A 15,750-nucleotide genomic window follows, 5' to 3' on the forward strand; every position below is an offset into this window, starting at 1 on the left:
TGCTGACTGCTTGCATCTGTTTGCTGTAACATGCATGTATTTGAGAAATGTTTCCAGTGCTGTTCATCTTCCACTCTTAACTTCCTCGCCCTGTCCTTTCCACAGATCACCTGAACATGACAAAAACTCATCTGCATGCCGGTGCTAGTTGAATGTTTCTTGACTTATTTGAATGTTTTTGAAAGATGTGTTAATGTGCACAATGGTCAGTAAGTTTGTGAAGATTAAGATATTTCCTGAGAGGGACGATTAATGATCAGATCAGACGTGGGCAGAGCTAACTATTCACACCTGTGGACTCCTGCAGAAAACCCCGATGAAAATTGTGGAGGAAGAGGAAGAGGAGGTGGCTGAGGTCCAACCAGACCCTCTCCACCAACTCATCCTCCACTTCAGCCACAACGCTCTGACAGAGAGAAGGTGAGGGAGTTCAACCACTGAACATGAGAGTCAATGTTACAATGAGCATGCTTTTAAAATGCTGTCGAGTTCATAAATGATTCTCTAGGAAAAGTTCAGATTCATCATCAGGTTTATCACATTTTATAGACCAACAACTAATTCACTAATCGAGTAAATAATCAAAGGATTGATAGATGATACAAATAATCCATAGTTGCAGTGCGTACTCGTTTTGCATGTTGTGTTAAAACGTATAAAATATAGTTTGAATATCTATAGTTGACTTTATAAATTGTGACTTACCTTTCACTTCTTTTTAGTTACTTGGAAGAAGACCCTTTGTATATAGCGTATGCAGACATGATGGCGAAGGTAGTACCAAGTTCTTTTTATGTAAAAAGAAATCTAGTAAGACTTGAGTTAACATGAAAATTGAGTTGTGAATGAATGTTGACTTCTGTGTCTTCAGAGCTGTGCAGAGGATGATGAGGAGGAAGAAGAAGAGGAAGTAGAAGGGAAAGAAAAGACTTTTGAGGTATGCTCTCGCGCTGGTCCTTTAGCCAATGACTCACCGTTCACCAGAAACGTTAATATCTGTTACCTGTGAAGAAACAAGAGGTTCATGCTGATTGATCATCGTGGCTGCTGTGTGTGTTGCTGCTCAGGAAAAAGAGATGGAAAAGCAGAAGATCCTGTATCAGCAGATGAGGCTGCACGCCCGCGGGGCCGCAGAGATGGTGCTGCAGATGATCAGCGCCAGTAAAGGTAACGATGAGCTCAACGTTCCTGTGCTTCAACATTCTGCCGGCAGCTTAAAGAAAATGATTCTGTTACTTTAAAAGCATTTTCCCCTGAAGACGGCATTTCCGTTGACTGTTCAACCACTTGAACCCCTAATTCGGTATTAGTTTAAATTGAATTTGCTGCCATCATTTTCTGAGGTTCACCTTGGTGTTCTAGCTCCATATACGTTTGACTCTTTTGAGGTATCTCAAAATGACATAGGGTCCCATGAGGTCCAAATGCACGTTTTACAGTGCTGATGAAAATAGGGACAACAATTAATACTTATTAGACAATTTTACGGCTAACCCTAAGGAGCTAAAAGTGTGTTTTGACCTTTAAATGTAACCTTGCCATTAGAATCGAGAATCGGAGGGACCGCATGTGTGACCTCTTTAATGGTCACACATGCAGAGCACACAGTGAAATGTGTTCTCTGCTTTTAACCCATCCTAGTACCAGGAGTCTAGTACTAGGAGCAGTGGGCAGCTATTGCACAGCGCCCGGGGAGCAATGGGAGTGAGGGGAAGGGGGTTGTCCGGTGCCTTGCTCAAGGGCACCACGGCAGGGCCCAGGAGGTGAACTGGGACCTCTCCAAGTAGCAGTCCACACTCCATATTTAGGTCTGTTCGGGGACTTGAACCCGGCGACCCTACGGCTCACAGTCCAAGCCCCCTACTGACTGAGCCACTGCCGGATTATTACAAACACACACACATTTCATTTTGCAAAAGTTCTGACTTGTTGCAGGGATTAGTTTATTATCAGACAAACCTGTTGTCGTCGACATTCTTTTATCTTACGTTACTCCTTCTTCATCAGGTCGTTTGGGCCCCATGGTGACCTGCACCCTCAAACTGGGAATATCCATCTTAAATGGCGGCAATGTGCAAGTGCAGCAGGTGAGATTATACAGCTCAAATATTCAACTATAATTATGTATTTGTCTTTTTAACTGTATCACTGTCCTCATACAATCCATCCATTCATCAACATACTGTAAATACTCACAACATATTCATAAATTACATTATTTTTGATGGTGTAATGCATTTCATCTCTTTTTCCAGAAAATGCTGGATTACCTGAAAGAGAAAAGAGATGCAGGCTTTTTCAAGGGCCTCTCAGGACTGATGCAGTCTTGCAGGTGCTGTTATATTATCTATACCATAAAAAGGAATTTCTGTGCAGACATCAAGTACTTCTATATCACTTGTTTGTTTACTTTCCTTAGTGTCTTGGACTTGAATGCATTTGAGAGGCAGAACAAAGCAGAAGGACTTGGCATGGTGTCAGAAGAAGGTTCAAGTAAGTTGAGGAAGTCTTATAAAATGAGCTGTTTGATTAAACCCGTTCATTAGTCTTCTGAGCATCACATTTTTGATTAAAGATCAGTAGATCCTTACTGTTAAAGAAAACCTTTACTTTAGAATAGGAAACAAAAGACCCTATCCTTTCCCCCTCCCCTTCTAATGCTGAACCATGACAACTGTATATCCTTGGTGTCCTATTAAAGCTGTTAATCAATGCTAGTTCCTAATAAGTAGTTATTTCAGGGTGTCCGCGGGGTCTTAAAAACGGCATTTTCCAAGGTATTACATTTTGTAGCTTGTTTTCAATAAGTATATCAATTGTCCAAAGAGGTTGTATTCTACAGTCTGCCTGAATGTAATCATTGCGTAGGTGTGTAGTGTGATTCTGTGTCGTTTATTTATGGCATCCCGTTGGATTTGACGTCATCTGAACAGGACATCGCACGCTCACTGCTTGATAGTGCGAAGGTCCGTTTACGCCGGTTGTTAAACAACATCGTTATGGGGAAATGCAAGTTTGCGTCCAAATGGTTGGAAGATAAGGAGGAAGGGACAATCAATACTGTATATGGTAAATGTGAGGTAAAGTGTGTCGCCAATGTAACCGGTTAAAACTCCAAGTGGCGATGAGGTCTTAAAATGTATGGAAAGGGTCTTAAAAAAGGTCTTAAAAGGTATTAAATTTGACTTCAGGATTCCTGCATATACCCTGTATTTATGTATGGCCGATGTAGATGAATAATCTAAATTGCATTGCTATCAATGTGATTTTGATTAATCAGATAGTTTGCTGCTTGCGCTACAGTCAGTGAAGTCGTCAGTGTGTAGTCTTTTACGTCGTCTTCTGAGGTAGAAAATAGAAGGTGTGAGTTTTCAATGTATTATAGGACTGTCTTATATGTAGCATGGATTTAAGTCTTTAAGATATTAAGCTAGTAATTTATCCTGTCTTGTATTTCAGAGCAGGGGTTCTGTGAGTGGTTTAAACTACAAATCTGGTCTTAGAGGACATGGTCCAGCATTAAAGCAAATCTCTCTCCAACTCTCAACACAATCACTTAAAGCTTCCACATCAACTATGTCCGTCTTTTCATCATTCAGTCCTAAACATTTCCACCGAGTTCTGTCTCTAACAATTCACTGTTGCTACTCGTGTCTCTGTAACTTTAATGGATTTTTCACCATGACTGAATTCTCATTTTGTAATCATCTAGCAAAAATATAACCCAGACACGAACCCAGGCCTATAATTTCTCCTGCTCCCCGTCTAAAACTATTATTTTTAACTGCATGACTTTTCACTCGTTGCCAAAATATTCATAATTCTTTGTATTGTAACTCGGATGTCCTCTCTTTTTGATTATGTCTTGGTGTATTGTTTGTCTCCTTCCTATCATTTAAAAAAACCCATCGACGGCAGTCAACAATCAGCAGGGTAAATAGCAAACCTAGATCATGCTGATATGGCTATGCTTCCACTCTGAATGTCTCGTCTGTGGTTCATACTCCTGCTTTATTTGGTACCCAGCCTCCCCCACCCAGATGTCTGTACGGACACACTGTGCATGCAGCGTGAACACACGGTGGATCTTCAACAATCCATTGCCTGTTTGTTATTTGTTCCCCTTCCCTTCATGTTAACATTAACTAACGCAAATCCTATTACTGATGCTCAAATCTGTTGTTCCAAGGCTATCAGTGCCGCCTCTCAAGGGTTTGACTGAAGGTCTGTGGACTCTTCCGCAGCCTCAGCAAAGCTTTGTCTTGCTTTGGATTTTGGGCCTATTTCACAAAGCTGGTTTCCATACAGACGTCTGACTTTCACATGGTTTTATCTGCTTCCAGAAATGTATTTGTGCTCATTTCGTTTAGCTATTTTAACTGGATTACCCGTTTTGTTTTTTAAAAGTGAGTTATATAACCGTGTTTGTCCGCCGCTTATTTCTTGAAATGACCCCCTCCATCAGGGCTCAATCCATGCCTACATGTGAAAGTTATCAGGCTTCCTGCAGCTTATGGAAATGTCCTAGCGTTTCGTTGTTGTTTCAATTAAAAGCATTTTTCCCCCAAAAATCACTTTGGATTCAGTTTTGAACCTGCAATCTAAAGGCCCTGAACGTCCAACATGAAACCTGACTTGCTTGCCTCATGTTAATTGCTTAAAAGGGGGGTTTAAATAATAACTTTATCAGACTCCATGTTTAGTAAATAATCACATTAGTTCATTTGCACAGGGTCGTTGTTGTATTCACTAAGATGTCTTTTCCCTCTAAGGTTCCAAAGTGCTACAAAATGATGAGTTTACTAAAGATCTGTTCCGGTTTTTGCAACTTCTTTGTGAGGGCCACAATGGAGGTGAGGTTTAATATAATTCTTCATTGAAAAGTGAAACGTCATTTTTGTTTGAATATCAACATTTTGCATTAGCCACAAGGGCATGGTAATGCAACAGATAGGGAGGGACATGGATGAGAAAATGTATCTTTCTGTCAGATTTCCAGAATTTCCTGAGAACACAAACTGGAAACACAACCACGGTCAACATCATCATCAGCACCGTTGACTATCTGCTCCGTCTTCAGGTGTGTTAAACACAAATATAAAGGCACAACATATGTACTTGCCATTACTTACTTATTGTGTACCAATGTGATCCTGCTTTTAGGAATCGATCAGTGACTTCTACTGGTACTACTCTGGCAAAGATGTCATGGATGAGACTGGAAGACTAAACTTCTCCAAAGCTTTATCTGTTGCCAAACAGATATTCAACTCACTGACTGAGTACATTCAGGTAGGAAGCTGATCCCTGAGTCAACATTGTTAAATCCACAATGTGAAGAATGAATTACTTTCATCAAATATTTCCTGATGTGTATTTTCTCTCCTCTCTCCTTCAGGGCCCGTGTATTGGGAACCAGCAGAGTTTAGCTCACAGCAGATTGTGGGACGCAGTTGTGGGCTTCTTGCATGTTTTTGCCAACATGCAAATGAAGCTTTCTCAGGTACAATAAACCTTGGGATTATTCTACTTGTAAAGCATCTCGTTTTAAACAACATTTAACATGCAGGGATGCAATGCTAATGTCCTAAAGTTCATTACATAAATACCCACAAAGATTGAAACACAATGTGTGTTAAAAGTGAAATATGTATCCCTTGTTTATACTGTTTTAAATAACCGTGGTAGTCATGGTATACTTCACACATGGTGGTGTTAAAGCCTATAGCACTAAACCATTAATAATGCATTGCTGAAGGGTAAATATTAAGGATCCGAACAACCTTGTTTTGTTTGGGGAAAACTCCATCGGCACAAAGCTTTAACAGAAAAACTATAATCTCCTTGTAGGACGCCAGTCAGATTGAGCTGTTGAAGGAGCTGATGGATTTACAGAAGGATATGGTGGTCATGTTGCTGTCTCTGCTAGAGGGTAAGAGCCTGGAGCTGCTGACAAAGACATTACAATACAATTCAACTCTTTTGATTGAACATCTCAAAATATTTCTTATTTCACAGTTCTAGTAAAATGGCTGCATTGTATTTTACAGAACATAATGCATTTTCTTTAAATTAGGTAACGTGGTGAATGGAATGATTGGAAAGCAGATGGTGGACACCCTGGTGGAGTCTTCCAGTAACGTGGAGATGATCCTCAAGTTCTTCGACATGTTCCTCAAACTGAAGGACCTGACGTCCTCTGACACCTTCAAAGAGAACGACCCTGAGTTTAAGGGCATTATTTCAAAGAAGGAGTTCCAGAAGTCAATGGAGTCTCAGATGCAGTACAGCCAGACGGAGATTGAGTTCCTGCTCTCGTGCGCGGAGGCCGACGAGAATGACATGTTCAACTACATTGACTTTGTGGAGCGTTTCCACGAGCCGGCCAAAGATATCGGCTTCAACGTGGCGGTGCTGCTGACCAACCTGTCGGAACACATGCCGCACGACTCCAGACTCGCCACCTTCTTAGACCTGGCGGGGAGCGTACTCAGCTACTTCGAGCCCTATCTGGGTCGTATTGAAATCATGGGTAGCGCAAAGCGGATCGAGAGGGTTTACTTCGAGATCAGCGAGTCGAGCCGCGAGCAGTGGGAGAAGCCGCAGGTCAAAGAGTCCAAGCGCCAGTTCATCTTTGACGTGGTCAACGAGGGCACGGAGAGCGAGAAGATGGAGATGTTTGTCAATTTCTGTGAGGACACCATTTTTGAGATGCAGCTGGCCTCGCAGATCTCCGAGCCGGATGTGGTGGAACAACCGGAGGAGGAGGAAGAGGACGATGCACACAGCCTCCTGGACGAGCTGGGTGGAGAGGAAGAGGGCGCCCTGGAGTCTGCCTCAGCCTTCACCACCGCATGCCGCTCGGTCAAGAGGAAGATCTCCAACGTACGTCAAACATTATCCGTTAAAAACTTCTCCAAGCAGTTCAAGAAAATCAAGAAGCTGAGCATCAAGGAGATCATCACCAGCTTCTTCTCCTTCTTCTGGATGCTCTTCACCGGCTTCTTCAAGGGAATCTACGGACTCATCTTCGGGTTCTTCCACGTCATCTGGTCCTCCATGTTTGGCGGTGGCCTGGTTGAGGGGGCTAAGAACATAAAGGTGACGGACATCCTCGGGAACATGCCCGACCCAACCCAGTTTGGTATACACGGAGATGCGATTGAAGGAGAGAAAGTGGAGGCCATAGAGTCGTCGGGAGGTTTAGAGACGGCCATGGCACCTGCAGGAGACACAACAGAAATGGACAGCATGCTGGAGATGCTGTCCGCTCCCAAGAAGGAAGGAGGGAAACATGTGGAGCTCGGCCTGGGTGACTTTTCTGAGCTGAGCGCAGAGATCTCCACTTCTGAACACAAGAAGGTTTGTACATTTGGACTTTAAAGGGCACCTATTATGCAAAATACACTTTTCATGTCTCTTATACATCAACATGTGTCCCCTCTGTGGAAAGAGATTCTGAAAGTTTCAGGAAAAAAGATTCTCTCTCTTTTTGTCCTGATCCATTTATATAAAAACCAACCTGCTCAAACCCCCCAGGACTAAGCTCCGTACTATGGGAGACCGGGCCTTCTGCTCGGCTGCTCCCAGTCTGTGGAATGCACTCCCCGACCACATGAGAGCACCACAGACCGTGGAGGCTTTTAAAAAAGGCCTCAAAACCCATCTCTTCAAAAGAGCCTTTGCCTAGACCTTTTTACCACCCTTTTATTTTTATTTTTATTTATTTTGTATTGCTTTTTATTAATTCTACCGTGTTGTGTCATGTCTATTTATACTGTTCATGCTCACTGCTTGTAGCACTTTGGGATTTGAATTTGAATATGAAGTGCTTTATAAATGGAACCCATTATTAAAAACCTGTCTGAAAATGAGCTGATCAGATTTTGGCCACTTTATGATGTCATAACGATTTTTTGGCTTGTGTAACCATTAGCCAATCACCAACCAAGGTAACCCCCCCCCCCACCTTATCACCTGAATCTCCTCCTAGAGCACCATTGAGTTCTTTGTAACCAAATCTCTCTCAGAGGGGCGTGGGGAGGGGCTCCTTATTTTCATCTGAAGTAACAGACAGAGAATCAGCACTTTTGAAACAGGGCTGAAACAGAGGGGATTATGGGTAATGCTGCAATGATCTGTTTGGTGTTTGGAGCCAAACACTTCAGAGACATGTTTGTATATATCTGAGACCTACAGTATAATATATTGATGAAAAACAGTATAATAGGGGACCTTTTAACTTCTTATGTTTTATGTAAGGAATGTGGAGAAAATCGTTCACATATCCCAATTTCCCGCAAGCTGAATGAAGTATTCTGATTCTGGTTGAATATATTTATGATTTTAAACGTTGTAGATATCTGTTCTTTAGTTTCTCTCAGCTCATGAAAATACTTTATTCCCCTTACAGAAAGCTGCTGCTAAGCCTGTTGAAGCCCCCGAGAACGAACCGGAGAAAGCAGAGTGAGTAGACTTAAGTGAGAGGAAAATAATTGATCCCCTTACACAATAAAACCAACTGTTTTGAATACAGCTCAGAGAACCAGGAGAAGGAGGACAAGCCAAAGAAGGAGGAGGTGGAGGTGAAGGAGCCGGTGGCGGAGGAGAAGCCCAAAGCCAAAGCGAGTCCCCCCAAAGACGCGTCTCCGTCCTTCATGCTGAGCATCTTCGCTTTTCTGAAAATCTTCATCACCAAGATGCTGGTGAGCCCTCGTCTTCAAAAATGTGGAAAGGCGATAATAAAGGTCACAACAGTTGGTCTTAATCAAACTCTCCCCTGCAGAACTTGCTGGCTCGTAACTTCTACAACGTGCGTTTCCTGGCTCTGTTTGTGTGTTTCGCCATCAACTTCATTCTTCTCTTCTACAAGGTAATGAAAGTCACGTTTCTAAATGGAGCACAAATTCCAAGATCATTGGAAAATAAGTATTGTGCATTGATGATGATGATAATGAAAAAAGCACCGGTCAAATAACAATTCAATGTGATGATCCCTCACAGTCCGAGTAAGCATTTTAGGTCAACTATATAGGACAACAAAATGTCTTTATAATTATTATATTTTATAAAGGGCTGAAACTTTTTTTTAATTCCAAATCTTTTGCAAATTTAAGTTTATTTCATAATTTTTTCCTGTACATTTAGGATTTAAATAAGTTAACGGTGGGGTAGGTAATTCACTTCAGAAACACTGGAATGCTCTTAACATCCCGATAGCAATGAATATATTAAATGCTTTGACAATAAATACATAAAAAAATGTCATCTGTGGAAGCCGTGGCGCTGTAAAAAGCACGACCAATCATCTGAGCCGGCCCGGCTAAAATAACTGGATGGCCTACCTGCCTGTCAGCCTTCCATCTGTGCACAAACTTATCTCGTGCCCTCATTGGTCATGTGCGCGTTCGTGTGTGTTGGAGGAGGGGCTCTGTAAGGAAGTGGCAGATTTCTTTCGGCTGTGTATTTTCAAATTCTAGCGCACTCGAGCTGGTTTCTCCATTCTTACCTACCCTACCTTTAAGTTTGACACTGGTGACAGTAATCTCCAGGGGCAGTAACTGTCTTTTTTAACCTTTTACATGCAAAATTCAATTTTTTCCTTTTCATAACTTTATTTAATTTATAGTGTTTTCTTGGAACTTTGACCTCTACCCCAAAAACTATTCCTCGTTCTTTTTAAAACAGTTTTCTCTGCAGCGACCCTATACTAGTTGTGGACTATTCATTGTATATTGTGGTAACTTCTCTTTGCTCTTTAGGTCACTGGTGAAGCTGAGGTAGATGAGGAGGACACCTGGGACGGCGATGAAGATAATGATGAGGAGAACACATTTTTCGACATGGATGAGTTTGTCCTGCAGGAGAGCTCCGGCTACATGTTACCCACGCTGCGCTTCCTCGCTGTTTTCCACACCGTCATCTCACTCGTCTGTCTCTTCGGGTACTGCTTCCTCAAGGTGGGTTTACTCTTGATGTTTTTCCCCATATCACTGGGCGAATTGCTTGCCATTGTGTAAGGTAAAGTGTTAATCGCCCATCTTATTATGTTTGCGCGTAGGTTCCTCTGGTGGTGTTCAAGAGGGAGAAGGAGATTGCGAGGAAGCTTGAATTCGACGGTCTCTACATCACCGAGCAGCCGTCTGACGAGGACATCAAGGGCCAGTGGGATCGACTCGTCATCAACACCCCGTGAGTCACCGTCCTGATTCACACCGTCCAATCCCAAGAAGCAATTACACTAAAAGTAATCTGTATTACATTTTATACAATAAAACACATGTATACAGTGTACAGTTCCAAACATACAGAAGTGCACTTCTCAAGGTCAAATTACACTGAGGTACAGGTGCATAAAACATACTACCCTTTTATTTTTATTTTTTTATTCTACTAATTCATCCAAAAAACAAAAAAAGTATAATTCATACACACAAAGATGAACACAATTAGTAGAAGCGGGAGGGCTGAAGCATAGCTTATGGGAAGTAGCCCTCCCGTGAATCATCCTAATACAACATTGGCATTATTGCGTCAAAAACGTATAGAAATTAAGGAGTACAAAGAAATAAAGAAAACTGGAGAAGAAAACAACAAATAAAAGTTAGGGCAAGAAAAAAATAAATGTATATATATATATATAAGAAAACTAGATATAGGGTCATTTTTTCTGCACATGTCAATTGCAGTTTCAACTGCCTTTTTTGAAAAGGAAAATACGATATATAAATATATACATATTCATACGAACACACATCTTACATACATTTCAAAATTGAATAACATTTCCAGCTCCTTTGGTTCAATTCAAGGCAGTTTCATGGTACATAGTCTGAACTCAAAATAATCATATTATGAGGTTTACACTCGTCAGTATTCAATTATCCTCATCTGCTAGCTCCATACCGTAATCTGTATATTTACATGATATATGAGCATGCAAGGACATTTTGATTCATGTCGATCAGCATGACAAATTCCAGAAAACAACTACAGAGAGAGTGTAAGTTACCACCGCTGATTCTTACTTCTACTTTCTTTAACAGGTCTTTCCCCAGCAACTACTGGGACAAGTTCATCAAGCGCAAGGTGAGTGTGTGCAAAGGAGTAACTAGATTTATTACACAGAATAATAACATATAACTAAACATGTAGTCATAATGTACTTGTCAACCTAAATTCCTAGTGAGACATGTCATGGTTTTTAAACCAAATATACTATTATGGACACTGCCTAATACAGTTTTCAGTAGTTGTTAGCATGATAGGTGAGGGTAAAATCGGTAACTTTTAAAACAAATCTTCTGAGGTAATTAGCAGTGAAATTCTAATAATATGTGACCCTGTGTTATCTTGCAGGCAGACCCTTTAACATCCTGTGTTTGCTGCGTTCTTTCTGAATCAGACTTTTCTTTGTGTTGTGTTGTGACCGAGCCGCTTTTTGCCGTCCTTTATTTGTAGGTGATCAATAAATATGGAGACATGTACGGAGCCGAGCGCATCGCTGAGCTGTTGGGCCTGGATAAGAGCGCTCTGGACTTTGACCCCACTGTGGAGACTGTAGAGAATGAAGCCTCCCTGCTCTCCTGGTGAGAGATGAACCCTTGTTTTATCTATTCATACTCACTGTAACCAGCAGTTTTTTACACTTTTTTAAGGGATTGCTCAAATTATACTCAAAGGGCTTTAGAGAGTTTGAGCATTTCCTGAGGTTATCCCATAAAAAAACTACTTTCTAAACCCCATGTTAAATATATCTAGTTCAGTATCTCCTCCTTTGTATCAATCATTAACATGACATGCATGGTTGCATTTCAGTATGACACAGATGTTCTATCTTCACGGTCAACTTGTATATTTTCTACTTTTTAATGCCGTTTTATTTCTATTTTGAGATGTTTCAATTTTTGAATTGTTTATTTCAAATTGTTCTACTTATGTGCCTTGTTTTTTATGCTGCTACTACACATTTCTTCCCCAATTTGGGATCAATAAAGTACATTTGATCTTATTGTGTTCTCCCGTTTGCAGGCTGAGCTCCATCGATACTAAGTACCACATCTGGAAGATGGGAGTGGTTCTGACTGACAATGTAAGTTTATTCTACGTGTTATCAAAGCACTTTTTATTCACAGCACTGCGGGGGGAAATAAAGTGAAATAAATAAAAAATCTCTTACCTGTCATTAGGATTATGCGTATTACATTTTATTCTGTAATGTATCTAAAATAGCCTTAATAGTATTTACCTTACGAAAGTAACATTACAATGAATGAAAACTCTGAAAGAACAGACACCCAGCTAAAAACATGATTATTAAAATAGTCAAAGGTTTTATTTGGTTATTTTTCACATATATCCACAATATGTGTAGTAATATGCAACGTGGCATAAGACAGCCGTTTGCTTTTATTATATGCAAAGACATTTCTCTAGAACCTTTGTCACTAATAAATGTCATGTCCTCTCCCTCAGTACTTCCTGTATCTGATCTGGTACTCCACCATGTCCATTTTCGGACACTTCAACAACTTCTTCTTCGCTGCCCATCTTCTGGACATCGCCATGGTCTTCAAGTCGCTCCAAACCATCCTGTCTTCTGTCACTCACAACGGCAAGCAGGTACAGAGTTCAGCCAGCAGAGGGAGCCAGAGCACAGAGAAGAACAATGACCGCCATACTCATGTGGCAGAGCAGCCTGTCCTTACAACCTCCTTTTTCCTTTTTGCTTAGAATTACAACACCGTGAAATCAAGGAGATATTACAGGGTTTTAATTTCACGTATTGAAGAATGTAAAGAGATATTCTGCTGCCATCTGGATAATCTTTATAAGGACTCATGTTACATTGAGATCTGCATGAATCAGATCAGAATCAGAATACCTTTATTAGTCCCACGGAGGGGAAATGTGCGTAGTTACAGACAGCTTAATGTTAAATATGTTAGATATGTGACATGCATTAAAAAAAAATACTAAGTTATGATATAATAAAAAATATAATAAGAAATAAAAAGTTACATAATTTAAAAAACACACATCCTGTAACAGTTCTATGGATTTAGCAGCCAGGTATATATTACACAGTTATTAACGGCACCTATACATATTGCACATCTAGCACATATTGCACATAGGTGGTTGGTATTTCACAGCAGCAAGTTACACAATTTACAAAATACAAAATACACACCTTGTAACAGTTCTACGGATTTAGCAGCCAGGTATATATTACACCGTTATTAACGGCATTTATATATTGCACATATTGCACATAGTTTGTTGGTATTTAGCAGCAAGGGGTGATATAGTCTGTGTTGTGGTATGTGTGTGTGTGCATGCACAGCTATGATAGATAATATGGGCATGATTCATATTAAACCCTGATGTGATCAAATGAAAGAATTATCTCCTGGAAAAAGGAGGGGCTTTGAGATAGAGATGTTATGACTCAGTCTCAGGATGTCTAGAAATTAACATCATGAGAAATACATTAATGGAATTAAATATAAATTAATTATTGAGGAAAAGATGACAGAACTTAATGTTTGCTTTGAGGGGAAATGCCATAACTTTCCCAAGAATCATTTAGATGTATTCCCACCAATGGGAGTCATCTAAACTTCATCACATCAAATCACATTGGGTTGTAAAGAGCACGTATTTTATGTGACGTTTATAGTCAAGCCCATCATGAATATGCTGTATGTACTTTCTTTCCTAGTTCATCAGAACAAAAAAAGTCAAAGATTTTAATAAATATGAATAAAAAGTTGTATTAGTCAGCAAAAACGTTTGGATAAAAGGCCTAAACAGAAATAAGTGTTAATAGATATAGAATGGGAGGGATGGGAAACGTGATTACAGAATGTCTAAAGGTCTACAAAGTCTTTGAGTATTGATGAAAGCCGCCCAGAAATACTCAATTCAGCGGTGAAGACCTTGAAAATATTGCAGGTCTTTTGAGCTCCTTTTTCCTTTTGAATGAATCGACTCTGACATTGACATGTTGGTTCACTTCTCAACGATAACAACCTTCTGCCTCCTCAAATCTCTGCTCAAACTGTCAATGTGAACAAAAGGTGAAATGAAATGTCAACGTTTGTCATTTTTGTATTTGAATGAGTTCTCTCTCTCTTCCAGCTTATGCTGACCGTGGGTCTGCTGGCCGTGGTCGTCTATCTCTACACCGTGGTGGCCTTCAACTTCTTCAGGAAGTTCTACAACGGGGGGGATGAGGACGAGCCCGACATGAAGTGTGACGACATGTTGACGGTATGCCTTGCCACCGCTGATATATATATATATATTTATGTATATTCATTTAGGAAAGAATAGAATAGTGAACTTAGGAAATGACTTTGAAGATGTTGAGATTCCTGAGGCTTTGATTCTGAATGTTGGACTTTGTTTTCTACCAGACTGAGTAGAACATACGTTTCATTAGTGAACTTTGTAAAGGATTTTTTCTTTCACTTCTTACTTGAAAAACATCAGAAACTATTTACTGCATAACTGGTTCTTTTGATGAATGTTCTCCTTCTGAACGAGCAGCTCACGGGGTCTCAGGATGTTTGAAATTACATTTTCTCAATCGTTTATTTATTTTCTTTTGAATACTTTTTTCTAGGAACTGATTTTTATATATTGTGAATTTATTTTATTTACTTATTTATTATTATATAAGACAACAGATGACCAAACATTCTTTTATAATAGAGAAATAAATAAACTCTTTTTGTTTGGGAGTTATATGTATACTATGGGTGTTTCTCAATGTCAAGGAAGGATGCTCCAGAGCCACTATTTCAAGGATGCTACGTCATCGAGTCCCGCCGAAGGACTGTTCCAATGTCCAGGCTCCATGGAATTCTACCATCGTTGCGGGAAATTTCGAGGCTGCACATGTGTATCCTCCGCGGTCTTAAAATCCCCACAATGCTTTGCGCACGGACCAATTTCCAAATCTTGGCGGAAATCGCGCTCCATTTAAGGCGGGGCCTCGCATATGACGCACACCTGTTAGCCTGTTCCACCATTCTTCCTTTTCCGAGGCTAGGAAGGATTCTTGCCTCGCTTCTGAAGGAAGTGACTCGGAAGACATGTGCTACCAAGCAAGCGTCCTCGACATTGAGAAACACCCCCTGTGTCTCAGATGCTCAGTCACCCTTTTGCGTCCTGAATAATTTCTCACTAATTGCAATTGCAATTCTTTGCAATCTGAAATAATGTGTCAAATGTTCTTATATGTAGATTTAATCCACCCATTAATCTCTCTCCATTGTTCCTGGGTAGCGATAGAAGACGCCAAATCTTTAGCGCTGCACTTAAATCACAGCCTCATAGTGCACTGAATTATAATGTGTCATTGTCCATCCCCACTGTAGCCAACAGGACACAGCTCTCTACGTGATCTTATCTCTTAGTTTCTCTCCTGTGTTCCCTCTGCAGTGCTACTTGTTCCACATGTACGTGGGTGTGAGAGCTGGAGGCGGTATCGGCGACGAGTTGGAGGACCCAGCTGGAGACCCCTACGAGCTTTACCGCATCATGTTTGACATCACCTTCTTCTTCTTCGTCATCGTCATCCTGCTCGCCATCATTCAGGGTACACACTCTTTGCTTTGTCCTGAGTCTGTGTCCTGCATCCTCAAATCTTAAAGGTCCCCTATTATACTGTTTTTCATCAATATATTATAGGTCTCAGATATATACAGAACATGTCTCTGAAGTGTTTGGCTCCAAATACCA

General features: G+C 40.6%; 1 protein-coding gene across 2 annotated transcripts in view; it reads left to right on the forward strand.

Annotated features, from left to right (window-relative positions):
- Window positions 1-15,750, forward strand: part of ryr3 (ryanodine receptor 3) — a 120,014-nt gene that overhangs the window by 99,876 nt on the left and 4,388 nt on the right. The window contains exons 78-102 of one of the 2 annotated variants that reach the window (XM_034135515.1): window positions 308-420; window positions 723-774; window positions 872-937; window positions 1,068-1,167; window positions 2,008-2,087; window positions 2,256-2,332; window positions 2,420-2,493; window positions 3,919-3,933; window positions 4,773-4,853; window positions 4,992-5,080; window positions 5,164-5,292; window positions 5,399-5,503; window positions 5,851-5,932; window positions 6,077-7,362; window positions 8,414-8,466; window positions 8,537-8,705; window positions 8,786-8,872; window positions 9,762-9,959; window positions 10,061-10,191; window positions 11,046-11,088; window positions 11,461-11,588; window positions 12,031-12,091; window positions 12,475-12,621; window positions 14,143-14,274; window positions 15,451-15,607. In XM_034135515.1, coding sequence (XP_033991406.1) covers window positions 308-420; window positions 723-774; window positions 872-937; window positions 1,068-1,167; window positions 2,008-2,087; window positions 2,256-2,332; window positions 2,420-2,493; window positions 3,919-3,933; window positions 4,773-4,853; window positions 4,992-5,080; window positions 5,164-5,292; window positions 5,399-5,503; window positions 5,851-5,932; window positions 6,077-7,362; window positions 8,414-8,466; window positions 8,537-8,705; window positions 8,786-8,872; window positions 9,762-9,959; window positions 10,061-10,191; window positions 11,046-11,088; window positions 11,461-11,588; window positions 12,031-12,091; window positions 12,475-12,621; window positions 14,143-14,274; window positions 15,451-15,607 — 3,655 coding nt within the window. The remainder of the gene's footprint in view (window positions 1-307; window positions 421-722; window positions 775-871; window positions 938-1,067; window positions 1,168-2,007; window positions 2,088-2,255; window positions 2,333-2,419; window positions 2,494-3,918; window positions 3,934-4,772; window positions 4,854-4,991; window positions 5,081-5,163; window positions 5,293-5,398; window positions 5,504-5,850; window positions 5,933-6,076; window positions 7,363-8,413; window positions 8,467-8,536; window positions 8,706-8,785; window positions 8,873-9,761; window positions 9,960-10,060; window positions 10,192-11,045; window positions 11,089-11,460; window positions 11,589-12,030; window positions 12,092-12,474; window positions 12,622-14,142; window positions 14,275-15,450; window positions 15,608-15,750) is intronic. The other variant, XM_034135516.1, reaches the window with a different exon arrangement.

Source organism: Trematomus bernacchii, unplaced genomic scaffold (genome assembly GCF_902827165.1).
Source record: "Trematomus bernacchii unplaced genomic scaffold, fTreBer1.1, whole genome shotgun sequence".
NCBI classification, from domain to species: domain Eukaryota; kingdom Metazoa; phylum Chordata; class Actinopteri; order Perciformes; family Nototheniidae; genus Trematomus; species Trematomus bernacchii.